General features: G+C 39.8%; 1 protein-coding gene across 12 annotated transcripts in view; it reads left to right on the forward strand.

Moving 5' to 3' along the window:
• DAAM2 (dishevelled associated activator of morphogenesis 2) overlaps positions 1-13,680 on the forward strand; it is a 209,423-nt gene that overhangs the window by 117,792 nt on the left and 77,951 nt on the right. For all 12 annotated transcript variants that reach the window (XM_035557155.2, XM_035557129.2, XM_050709546.1 and 9 more), the window contains one exon: positions 11,810-11,884. In XM_035557155.2, the coding sequence (XP_035413048.1) occupies positions 11,810-11,884 (75 nt within the window). The remainder of the gene's footprint in view (positions 1-11,809; positions 11,885-13,680) is intronic.

The raw sequence follows: 13,680 nt of genomic DNA on the forward strand, positions 1-13,680 counted from the left end.
ATACTGAACAAGAAGAGATGCTGAATTTCCTATTGTTTCAGTGACAAGTTTATAAACAGGCACAATGAAGAGTTGTTGCCAGGATCCACTGACAACCATGTTTTCATTACAGTCAGATATGGCAGTTTCAGCTATGCACCCGAATCAAGGTGAAAATCACATCATCTTCCCTGATATTCAGTCACCTGTTGAAAGGCATCTGGGATCCCAAAGGTTTTACAGATAAAATAAGTGAGAGAAATGAAGGTTGGGAGACAAAATACAGTTTTATCCAAGTTTATGGAAAGGGGAGAGACCCAGCACCTAAATGATAAACTCAAATATTTGATTAGCAATTTAAAAACCATTGGTCCCCCAGTCTCTGTTTATTCCATTTGTTCACTTGTCCAACAGCTCTTAACTCTTCTGGTTTTTCAAATACTCACTGAGTTTAAAGGAGGGAAACAAATAGAAAATATGTGGCTACTCTCACCATCCAACTTTGTCATCCCTCTTTGTAGAAGCAGAAGTGAACTAAAGCAAGAAGTGGTGCCACTGGAAGTACAATGGACATGTTGTCCACATTGCCCACACTGTTAAGACAGTGAAGAAAAACCTTTTAGAGTTTGGCATTAACTAATTCTGTATGCTCCCAGAGAGATTTGTCCTAGGTAGCTGTGCCGACTCTAGGTAGTTGTGTCCTAGGTTGTTCCTTGTGCCTTTGAGCAGGGCTAGTGACCTTTCATTGCCTTCATCAAGCAACAAACAGGGTGACTGCTATGAATGGTAGGTGACTTTTCATTTTATTTAGAGAAGATTGTGAGTGGTTGCTTGCTGGAGATAAACAGAGCAGGACAAAAAGATAAACTTTGAGCACAGGCATGTGGCAGGTTCGGTTACGCAGGCTAGGCTTGGTCTGTGGCTTTTCACTGTTGGCAAAAGAATGGTGGGAGGAGGAGGAGGAATGGAAGTGAGGAAGGAGAACTAAAAAGGGAGTTTTTCCTCACAGCCCAAATGAAATAAGTACCAGCAGGGTATAGTTGAAACAGTGCTCTTGGAAAGGGAGCAAGGTAAGCTAAAAGCAGCAAGCCAGCTGTAGTGTAAGAAAGTCCCTTTCTGTGTTCACAGTAGGAATTCAATTATGAGAAGGCTGTAAGATTGTACAATGAGATGGTCAATGCTAGAATGGAAATGATTTCACAATATTTTTACATAGCACAGAGTCAAAAGAGTAGCAGGGACAAAGCAGAGCTTGAATGTTAGTGAAACTGTAGAGTATGTCCCACTGATGTTGCTTTTTGGAAGCTGTTGGGATAGAGGCAGGTTGTTGGCTTCAGCTGCCACAGGAATTACCGCAGGATCTTGACCCTGACCTCAAGCTCACCACAGGTTTGCAGGGACAGAGCTGTGATCCAGGAGGACAATCTCAGTCCCAGGTCACATGCCTGAAGAGCAGGCTGTGTCATGAGAGATGTGTTTTGCCTTCTCTTGAAGAACCTCTGTGTAAAATGAACCTGAATTGACTTCTAACTAGTAGGGTGCTTCACAGTGGACATTGTCCTTTGTCTCCAAAAGAAGATGAAATGGAGTGAGTGAAGGTTGTCTCCTAAGAGCTCCTTCATTGAATTTGCAGAGAACTCATGAATTGCTTCATTTGGCAGCTCATTATTTAAACTATACACTTACCAACTGCAAAATATCAGTTGATTGGGGCTGGTGGAATGTAGAGCAATAAGAGGCTTTAAACATGAACATGACTTCATGACTTCAATTAATAGGAAACATGACTTCAATTAATAGGAAAGAATGACTGTAGGCAGCAAAATAGTCAGGAAAATATGTTCAATGGGAGAACAGTTTTCCATGAGAAAGCTGAAACTTTCACTAGGGAGCAACGTGTAATACTGGTAGGCTTCAATTTGGCAAGTAAGCTTTATCCTGAGGGTGTAAGGAGTTGCATAATTCAGTGTGGCATCAGCTGTAATTTCAGTAGATCTGTAAATATAGGCAGAATCTCTCCTCTTGGTCACTGCACTATATGCATAAATCAGTGCCTGTTAATGGGGGATCCACATCCTACAGTAGTGTTAAATGTGTTTGCCCAAGGACAAGCACACTTGAGTGATGTATAAATAACAAGGGGGAGCTGATGCAGTCAGCCCTGGCAGCAATTTTACATGTCTGTGTTGATGAGAATGATTAAAAAAACAACAGAGGAGGAAAGAGAATTAAACATAAGGACATTCTTAAAACTTAAAATGTACTGTGCAATCTCACTATCATTTAAAGTTCCTTAAGATGGGTTTCCGTCCAGTAATCCACAGAAGTCTTGTACTAGGCACAGTTATTGTAAAACTTAATTTTGTTTTAAATACTTAAATTATACAGTTTATTTAAATCAGTGGTTGAGATTTCTGATCTCTCTCAGTTTCAGAAAAAAAAATAGCCTTATCTTCAGCTCGTTAAAGTGCACCAGCCCTGACAAGTAGGGCAATCCAGTCCCTTTTCAGTAAGAAACTGTGTTTCTGTGTGTGTGTCTATGCAAAAGATCTGGAATATTTTCTGGAATATAAGAAATAAAATCATGGTCTTCATCTCTATTAGACTGATACTAATTAGAACTAATTATTTTGAAGTGGTTTTGAGTGTTAGATGAGGTTGGAAATGGTACATTATGTGTGTACAATGTAGAACCTCTGCTGTGTCTGTGAGTGTTTGGGAAGCAAAAATGGTGATGGATGGTATAAGCAGTTCAGAAAAAGCATGGATTTAACTTTATTGGAAAATGTTCAGCCTGTGGTAGGGCAAACCATCTTGCACAGATGATTGATAGTCCATTTTAATTTTTAAAGACTGGTGAACTTGAGCAGCATTGAAACTTCTTTCAGTATTATGAAAAGATTTATAAGAAGGAATCTTCATTCTTCAAAAACTGTATCCCTTTTTCTCTTCTATGCTTTTAGATTCTATTGTATTTTGTGGCAGTGAGTTCCACAATTGGTTTGGCAGTGTAAGGCATTTTCTAATATGAATAATAATATGAAGCCTTTGATTCTTCCCTTGAAAGACTAGTTAGTAACCAGCACCAGAGGTCATTGTCAGGCCAGTCAAGTTGCTGGCAGCAGGGCAAAGATCAGGCTAAATAAAGGAAATAACAAAAACAGAAAAAAAACCTATGCTCTGTTAGGTAGAATATTCCTGTGTCGTAATCCAGTGAACTGGAAGCATGTATGGCTATTCCTGACCTTTATAAGAGGCCATTAGAACTCCTCAGTTACTTGCTCCAGCTGCTAATTAATGAGTATTCCCTTTTAATAAGTTATACAGTAGATTGCTTTTGTGGCAGAAGGGTTATTATCTGCACATTGATAACTTAATTCCAGGGAGAGAAGTAATGTTTGTTTTTCTCACTCTGGATAAATTGTGCTTAAAGAACTTGGGTATAACTCCCTCCTTCCCCCAAACCCTGAGAATATTTGTGTAAATGCTAGTCATGGCGTCTGAGAAATGGAGCAGTGACCACATCTGTCTACTGAATGGCTCGGTCCTACGGTCTGTCCTGTTTCAAAATTAGCATCTCCTGGGACATGGCTGGCTTTTTGGACGCGTAAACTGTCTGAAAAGCTTGCAAGTATTTTAGCTCCACTTCTGAATTAGTATTTCATCCCACAGCAGATCAAACACATTTTTTGTCTTTTAATGAAAGTGCTTTTTATTTATGCAACTTTGGCTGTTCTGAACTGAGACAGATGTTAATGGATGGACAGTGTGTTAATGAACAGGTAAATGTTTCTTTGAAAGCTGTACTTCTCCTTAAAGTGAACTTCAAGAAAAGGCAGTAAGTCAGTCATGGAAAAAAGGGAGAATGGTGATTTGGATGAGAGTGCAGGATGTACGACTTCAGTGTCGATTGATTCTTGGCTGTGCTACAGATTTCCTGTGTGACTGCGAACTCTGTAATTGTCTGCATCCCGTTTTCCCTCTTTCTGCTGATCTCACTGAAAGGGAGACTGAAAAACCTAATGCATGAATTTCTTTAAAGACCTTTGACAGTGTAGAGTGCAAGGTGTTACAGGATTGTATTGTATTCAGCATTAATAGCAGATGTTGCAATAAGTTGAGTCATTTTAAAAAGCATCTGAAGGGAGCAGAGTAGCACTTTTGGGAAATGAAACACAAGTGATAGCCATTCTCCACCCCCAAAACAATCAAATACCCAACCTAGTTAATAGTGGCCAGAATATTCATGTGGAGAGCAAGGTTCATGTACTTCACTTTGAAAGACGCAAAACATGAACGTGAGACTGAATCCTGCACATCTCAAACAAACACTTTACCAGCTAAGCTGTTGTTCTGGAGAGTGTGGGAGGGCTTCATCCAGAAGCAGAGAATTTTTCCATGGCAAAGCTTTCACATCAGTTGATGTAAGTCACATTAGAAGTTAAAGTTTCAATGAACTGGAATTTAAAAAAAATAAAAAATCACTGCAAAATCTCCACTTATTCGTAACCAAGATCCAAATTTCCATTGCCTTTTAATAAGAATTATGAAAAAAAAAAAAACAACTACAGGGACTTACTAATTATGACAAACAAATAACATATTTCAGTTTTTCTTAAAAGATAATAGTTTCTTATATTGACTTATATTCCATGATTTATATCTTCTGAACTGTATGTGATGATGCTGACCCGATGGTCTTTGTAGGTCCCTTCCAACTGTTCTACTCTACTCTACTCTACTCTACTCTACCCTTTACACCACATAACCTATTTTTCAGTTCTATGAGGTACTAGAATGGTGCATGCAGGCTGCTGAGAGGAAGAACTGCATTAACCTTAATGTGGGTTCTGCAGGAAAATTCAATTCTTTGTGACCCAAGTATAAATTTAGGCATAAAGTCTCTGGACAGAATATAGCGTACAAGCTGGAACAGGAATTTATATTACAGTAGCCTCATTTCATATTCTTCATCTGTGCTTGCATGCTGTTTTCACTGATGTAGAGAGGAACTCAATGATAATATCATGGTTCCTTGTCAGCAACAGGTTTTAAACTTCCATTTTTCAGCATCAGATACATGGCTTTTTCCCGTTTTGTTCTCAACAGTGCAAAGCAGTAAGGTCAGCTGCTTGCAGCTCTGAAGAGATGGTTTTGAGGAGAAAATCATGTTTCCAGTGAATAGATATCATCCCTATGATGATCATAACCCATGATTATCATATGACATCCATTACATGTAGTGTATGTCTTGATGCAACTGTTCCAGGAGGAAGTGTTATTTCAGTTTGTATGTTAGAAAGCTTCATGAATCCTCAGCCCTGGCAATTTCCCACAGGATTGTGTATACAGGTAGTAGCAAATTCCGTGCAATGGTTGGACACCCAGGGATGCCAAGCACCCACTCGTCCCATGGAGCTGGGATTTGTCAACATTGCATAAAAACAACCTGGTGGAAACAGGAGAATTCTGGATTCAGGGTCAGATCGGTGCCTGTTCCTAACTCTGCTAGTGATTTCCTGGATGAGTTTTAATTGTCATGTCACTTTCTGCTTTCCTCCATCTGCAGGAAGGAAGCCTTGTACTGCTGCTAATTTTATGGATGTATTTCTTAATGCTGAAAATATGAAATTAATGCTGACATATGAAATTAATAATGCTGAATAGGAAATTAATGCTGAAATAATGAAAATCTGACATGGTCAGATTTTCAGGAAATGCTCTAGAGGACTGCTTGACATTGTTTGGGGTCCTTTTGGTGCAGTGTGAAATACCAATGCATCTTCACTGGAAACTGAAACCTGGCGCTTGCCCCAGAAGAGCATCAGTGCAGGCAGTTTTGTCCAGACTTTCCCTGTGTTGTTTCTTAAAAGACTCAAAACATCTTGAAAGAAGCACTCATCATATATGCAGTGGCTTTCATTTCATGATCCACTAATACAAAATATTTGGCATTTGCACATGGCTTCTGCAGTTCTAGTGTTTGGTACTTCTAGATTATGTCTGTTATGATGGCAGTCTTTGTATTGCAAGTGCTTGTTCTGCTGATATGGCAGTCACTAAAGGTTTCTGCTATCTAGAGAACAGCTTGCCCAATGCATCCAGTCTCCCAGGATTCTCAAACAGATTTTCAGGATAAGCTTAGCTGTGCAGACAATACTTTGTTGTATTTTGTTTCATTTTGATTGGTTCAGATGGTCCAAACACTTGCCCTACTCCATTAAATCCTATTTTGGATGAAGTCAAAAGTTCCACTTTCCACCAAGGGATGGAGCCTGTCCAAATTAGTGTCAAAGCCTTTATAATACCTTGGCTATATTACAGGCTTGTATCATATCAGGGTCCTGTTTTCGCAGCAGTTACATAGTTGTTACTCCAGTGAAGAATGATATGGCCCCTTATAAAGTCCACAAGCTGACGTCTGTTTTTTAATGTAATATTTACATTATTCAAGGAGCTAAAAGAAGACTTTGCTTTAATAGATTCCTTCAGCTGATGTTTTCCCTTACACAGATGGGTTATTGTTTCCAGCTCGATGCCTATGTGGCTTTGTATGTTGGGACCTCTTCTTTTTTTTTTTTTTTTTTCCTTTTTCTTCTTTTTCTGAGTGTCCTGGAACAAGGAAGGGTTATGCCATCATCATCAAGTTGTCTGAATTTTCTGAGGTTTTGTTTGAGGATAAAAATCCTGAAGACATTAAGGAAAAAAAAAAAAACACCAAACACAATAAACACCACTCTGTCATTGCCCCCCTCCCCCCCCCTATTCCCCACTTCTTCCTCCCCCAAAACACATCAAATAAACACAAAAAATTAAAAAAAAAAAAAAAAAAAGAATTGCTGTCCATTTTTGGTTTATCTTGCCTTCTCTGAGGAGACATGGTACAAAAATTTCTTACCATCGGCAGCACTCATCATAGTCTGGGCAATGAAATTTTCTCCAATGGCTCTGATGCTACAGGTGTGAACTGGTGTCTTTTGTGAAAATGCTGCCCAGGTGGCTGTTATAAATAACACTGTGCCACCTAATGTCTTAAGGGGACTGGATAAAAATCTGTATGTCCAGTGAATGTATAAGTAGTTTTGTGGTGTTTCATAATGGAAGTAGAGTACCAGTTTTAAGTATATAACCACATTTATGCCAGTGAAGCAAAACACACTGACATCTGTAAAATTGTGGTCTGAACAGACGGTATGGGGGGGGCACTAAAATTAGATAGGCTTTTCTGTTCACTATGTTGGATCTGCTTCTGGACCAAAACAACTTTAGAAAGTAAGGACTGCAAAGAGGATTATCTGATCAAAATTTTTAACCTCACCAATATACAGCTTCAGTCTGAGCTTCAGAAAAAAAAAAAAAAAAAGCTTACACTTGCTGTGTTCCACTGAAACCAATTTTATCCTAGTTCTAACTAAAACCAAAAACTATACCATCCTTATGGACTAAAAGTTCGCACCAATTTGTAGTGGATGGAGAATGGTCAAAAGCAGGATTCACCAAGGACCTTATTTCATTTGCCAATCTAACCAAATATACAGATAAAATTTAGGGGATCAGAGTATTCTCATCTGTAGTTCTGTTTGTGAAATTTCTAATGGTTTGGGTGCTGGTAGGAGAGCGTCCAGAATTCTGAATATTTTAGTGTATTTTTCCTGATGTTCTTGAGGTCACGTGTCTATACTAGATATGTAGAAAGATTAGTTGTGGCATTCTGGATTTAACATTTTTTCCCCTTTAAATAATACTAGGGAGAAAAGTATTGTAGCTTATTTTCAGACATAAAGGATGGATTCAGGAAGTCCTTAATTTGTCTGTATTTGTTTCTTGGAACTTGGAATGGAGGCACAAGGAGTATAAGGAATGTACGTATTCCCTATTTCAACAATCACAGAATCATTAAGGTTGGAAAAGACCTTCAAGATCATCTGGTCCAACCATCACCCTACTACCAATGTCACCCACTAACCCATGTCCCTAAGCACCAGGTCCAACCTTTCCTTGAACACCCCCGGGGACGATGACTCCACCACTTCCCTGGGCTTCCTGTTCCAATCTTCTTGTTGCTTGTACTCTTCAAAAATTACAGCTGTTATTTGCACTTTTATAATTCTATGCAGAGAGAAAACTTCAGAAGGGCATATGAGCATGCCTTGCACTTCCCATTGGTGGCTTAACCTGGTTCCCTACAGAATGACCTTTACTTCACTACCTCTAGATTAGATCCCCATTTCAATTGTTCTCTTTGGGGTTGATAAGATTATCTTCTAAAAATTATGGTGTATTTACCAATTGCAAGCTTTGATTTATTTTTCCATCAACAAGGTCCTATTTTGACTTTTGCATGGGAGGTTATAGTCTGCTGAGTGCAAAGTGATTGTCAGGTGTGTTACTGCCACTATGTATACTACAGGGAAATCAGGTACTGAAAGGCAGTGTATCAATAACATGTGGAGTGGCGATTCTAACTGGCTATGGGAGGGAGTTGTGTATTTCTGTACAGAGCTTGCAGCTGGCAATGACATGGTTGAGAGCCTCTGGGTAAGGATTAGAGGACAAGCAAATAAAGTGGATATTGCTGTGGGAGTCTACGATAGGCCACCCTGCCAGGATGACAACACCAATGACTTACTCTTTAAGGAACTGAGATACCTCTAGAACAGCTGCCCTTGTCCTCATGGGTGACTTCAGCTTGCCAGATGTTAACTGGGCATACCTCACAGCTGATACGAGCAGGTCCAGGAGATTCCTAAAACACCTTGATGATAACATCTTGATACAGGTACTAAGGGAGCTGACTAGGAAAGGTGCCCTCCTAGGTTTGTTACTTGTAAACAGAGAGAGTCTCATGGGTGAAGTGGCAATTGGTGGCTGTCTTGGTCACAATGACCATGAAGTAGTCAAGTTTAAAATCTTTGGTGGTAGGAGGAAAACTGGCACCAAAACTTCAACTGTGGATATGGGGAGAGCAGACTTCAGGCTGCTCAGGGAACTAGTTAGTAAGGACCCCTGGAAAACTGCTTTTGAAGGTATTGGGGTTCATCAGTGCTGATCACCTTTTAAGTACCACCTCTTAAGAGCACAGGAACAGGCAATTCCAAAATGTTGGAAGTCAACCAGGTGAGGCAGAAGGTCAGCTTGGCTGAGCAGAGATCTTCTTCTAGAGCTTAGAAAAAGAAAATGTGGAAAAAGAAAGTGTATGGCCGCTGGAATTGCGGTCAGGCAGCATGGGAGTACTAAAAAGATGCTGTTATCCATTGTAGGAAGAAAATTCATGCACCCCAAACTCCATCAGAGTTGAAGCTGGCCAGTATTGCGGGGAACAATGTAAAGTTTGTTTTTTTTTAAATATGTTAAGAGCAAAAGGAGGACTCAAGATAACATTGGTCCATTACTTGATGAGGTTGGTCACCTCACAGATAGGGACATAGACAAAGTAGAGACGTTTAATACTTTCTTCACCTGTCTTCAACACCAGTAATGGACTCTGGGTCCTCTGGAGCCCTGAGTTGGAGGACCATGACTGTGGTAATGATAAACTCCAACCAACCCCAAATTTGTGCAGGATTTGCTGCTCCAGCTGGTTGCATATGGGGCCTGATGGGATTTAATCCAGGGTACTGAAAGACATGTCAGATGCTATTGTGATATCTCTCTCAATTTTTCAACGGTCTTGGGAATCTGGAGAGGTCCTAGTTGACTGGAAGCTGGCAAATGTTGTTCCAATTTTCAAGAAGAGAAAGAAAGAAGACCCTGGTAGTTACAGGCCTGTTGATCTCACTTCAGTGCCTGGTAAAATTATGGAGAAGTTATTGAAAAACACATGGAAGACAATGCAGTCATTGGTCACAGCCAACACGAGTTCATGAGGGGAAGGTCCTGTTTAATGAACTTAATAACCTTTTGTGACAAGGTCACCCATTTAGTTAAACAAGGGAAGCCAATTGATGTAATCTTTTTGGATTTCAGTAAAGCTTTCGATACTGTTTCTCACAGTATCCTTCTGGACAAAATGTCCAGCACACAGCTAAACAAAAACATAATGTGATGGATGAATATTTGCCTGATGGGTCAGACTTATAGGGTTATAGTAAATGGGGTTACATCAGGCTGGTGGCCAGTCACTAGTGGAGTTCGGCAGGGCTCTGTTTTAGGACCTGTTCTCTTTAATGTTTTCATAAATGACTGGGATGCAGGACTTCAAAGGTATACTAAGTAAGTTTGTGGATGAAGCTAAATTGTGAGGAGCTGTTGAATCCCTCAAGTGCAGAGATGCCTTGCAGAGAGATCTTGGCAAATTAGAGGGTTGGGCAATCACCAACCACTTGAAGTTGAACAAGAGCAAGATCTGGATTCTGCACCTGGGACAGGGTAATCCTGAATGTATGTACAGACTGGGAGTTGACACCCTGGAGAGCAGCCCCACAGAGAGGAATGTGGGAGTTCTGGCTGATGGCGAGTTGAATATAAGTCATCAGTGTGTCCTGGCAGCCAAAAGGCCAACCATATCTTGGGGTGCATCAGGCACAGCACTGCTAGCCAGTTGAGGGAAGGGATTGTCCTGTTCTGTTCTGCACTGGTGTGGCCCCACCTCGAGTACTGTGTGCAGTTTTGGATGCCACAGTATAAGAAGGACATAGAACTATTAGAGAGTGTCCAAAGGAGGGCTACAAAGATGATGAAGGTTCTAGAGGGGAAGGCACATCAGGAGTGGCTGAGGTCCCTTGGTTTGTTCAGCCCAGAGCAGAGAAGGCTGAGGGGAGGCCTCATGGCGGCCTGCAGCTCCCTCACAAGGGGAGCAGAGGGGCAGGCGCTGGGCTCTGCTCTCTGGGGACAGTGACAGGACCCAAGGGAACGGCATGGAGCTGGGACAGGGGAGGGTCAGGATGGATTTTAGGAAAAGGTTCTTCACTGGGAGAGTGGTTGGGTACTAGAACAGTTTCCCCATGGACGTGGTCACAGCAGAAAGCATGCTGGAATTTAAGAACACTCTCAAGACAATGCTCTCAGACATAGGGTTTAATTTTTGGGTGATCTTGTGTGGAGCCAGGTGTCAGACCCTATGATCTTTGTGGGTTGCTTCCAACTCAGGATATTCTATGATTCTGTGATTTCTGTAATGTGTCATTTGGCATGGATTTGGGTTCATCAGATTGCTCTGACAATGGTCAGGAATGGGAATAAGGGAAAAACAGCAAAACTTATGGCTTCATTTGAGAAAGGTCATTCTGTTCTTAATTCCTACTGTAATTGAAGGGATGCTGTTCCTTGAGGTGTTTTGAGGTTTTAAATAACTTGTTATTTTTCAAGTCAAAATGAGGCAGCCTTTTGGCTTCATTTTGGATTTCTTGACTCTTTTTTTTTTTTTTTTTTCCTCTAAAGCAGATGTTAAAGGCCTTTACTGGTGAATCCCACCATCATTTCAGCAGCAGTGAGGCAGAATAATTTCAAAGATATGTCAGTATACAGCTACAAAATGTAAACCTGTTGTCTATAAATGTGCTATCCTTCTACTTGGAAATGTTTAAGGGATTAAGGTTTGCCACTTAGATGCCAAAGATAATCATGTCTCCAACAAACTTTGTAACTCTTTGTTTAATAACCTTAGCTGAAGGGAAGTCTTTCTTTATCTGACACACCAAGGTGACAGTGCTAGTATTACGCTTTCAGAAATGTTTGTAATAACGGACATAGGCTTGTGGTGTTTATACAAGAATGTGGGGAGGAGATACTACAGTAAAGAACAGTGCAGTGAAGAATCCCAGGTGGTTCTACAGTGGCACTTCATCCTACAAAGACTTCTTGTGTAACCTTATTTAACTTTTTGTTTCAGGAACAAGAAGATCCCAATAAGCTTGCTACCAGCTGGCCAGACTACTACATTGACCGCATCAATTCCATGGCAGCAGTAAGTTACCTCTTCTGCACAGCAGGGAAGATTTCCTATCATAGAGATCTGTTTTTTTTTTTTTTTAGGAAGAAAACCCAAAAGAAGGATGTTAGGCCAAGTGCATGACTTGTTTGAAACAGGACTTTTGAAAGAAGAGCATGTGTCTTAAGAAAGGGCCCTGCTTTAGCAGAAGAAAAGACTAGATAACACCAGGCATTTTCCAGTTTTTACATCAATGATATAGAGTTTTAAATTTATTTCTACCTAACCTACAAAATAACACTGGGATTAATAGTTTAGTTAAAAAATAAATAAAAAGTAGTTCTTCACATAAGATAATAGCCACTTATATAAAAGCAGGTAAACAGAGAAACGTAAGGCTGTAACACCTTAGACATCAGATACAAGGCAGCAAGTTATTTGTGGTAAACTGTCTTTAACTGTCCTTGTTTAATAGCTGAGGAAGGTGTGCCTTCCTCTGAAGCGTGCTGTAGATCTGGCCACCAGCACAAGTAGAACACCTGCTAATAGTATTCACTGATCTCCTGTGATATGGTAGACCTTACATTTTGGAATTTCTCGTAGTGAAATATGTCTTGCTCAGTAAGAAAAGAAGACTTTACAAGCCACTATAACCCATTGTAATAGGATAAAAGAAAAGCTGCTTTCTACTCTGAGTCATGAATAACCAAAATGATCACCTTCCTTCACACCAGATTTTTTGGCGGCAGAGTAATGGAACCGAAAGACTATAGGCTGGTTTTAAGAAAAGAGGTTGAGATTTTGTGCTGGCATAGCATTGTGCTTTGATTTCCTGATTGAACAAATTCACTCCATATAGCCCATACAAGGGCTACTAAGGGAAAAATAAGTATGAAACCTTACAAAGTCAATGAGCCAAATACTTCTGGTAGGATTTGATCCAAGGCCTTTTGAATCTACTGAGTTTTTTCCATTGATTTCAGTGGCTTTTGGACTAGTCTTTAAATGATCTTGATGTAAATCTGGAGTGAGTATATGCATGTCACTATTGTAAATCTGGAGCACTTCCATGGAATGAGACTATATTTTGGCCCATGTTTCTAATATTAAACACATTTTAAGAGCACCAATAAACACCAGCCCCGGTAATGTTGTTTGCATGGCTCAGCATTGAATGACTGATAACCTTTTACTTGGCTTCAAGCCTCATAATTTACTCTTATATTTGAAGTATTAAGAAGATACAGTGGGGTTAAACCCCTGCTTCTGATTTTCCACTTAATTGCTTCAGTTTTAGGCAGGTGAAACTTAGTTGACTTGATTTCACAGGAATCCTATCAGTGGAAAACTGGAGTAACACAGCTGAGAACCAGCTCCAACATGCTTTAAAATACATGTTCTCTTCATTATTATTTAGACCTCTGAGATTCTTAACTTCCAAATGGTTATTTTGGGTCCCTTATAATTTCAGTCCTAAATTTAGTGATGGAGGTTTTTTTTGTAATTTTTTTTTAACTTCTTCCAAGTACAGTTGGCTAAGAAGTGGTGAAAGAAAAGCATGTTTCATGTTGCTTCCTGACACTGTCTAGTCTACTTCAGTTTGCGTCTCCTGGGCACTATCAGGTATTGCTGTATTTTAATTAGAATTATGACAAGAAGTATTAGAGTTGAAATGGTAGCAGTAATCACAGAAGTGTTAGTTTAAAATGCTTTAAGTCCTGTTTTTTTTTTTTTTTAAATTTAATCTTTGCATCTCCTGTGAATTAAGTACATAAGAATCATTTTACATGCAGCTTTCACGTCTTTTTTGATATAACTTTCTTTAAATATGA

Source organism: Cygnus atratus, chromosome 3 (assembly GCF_013377495.2).
Source record: "Cygnus atratus isolate AKBS03 ecotype Queensland, Australia chromosome 3, CAtr_DNAZoo_HiC_assembly, whole genome shotgun sequence".
Classification (NCBI taxonomy): domain Eukaryota; kingdom Metazoa; phylum Chordata; class Aves; order Anseriformes; family Anatidae; genus Cygnus; species Cygnus atratus.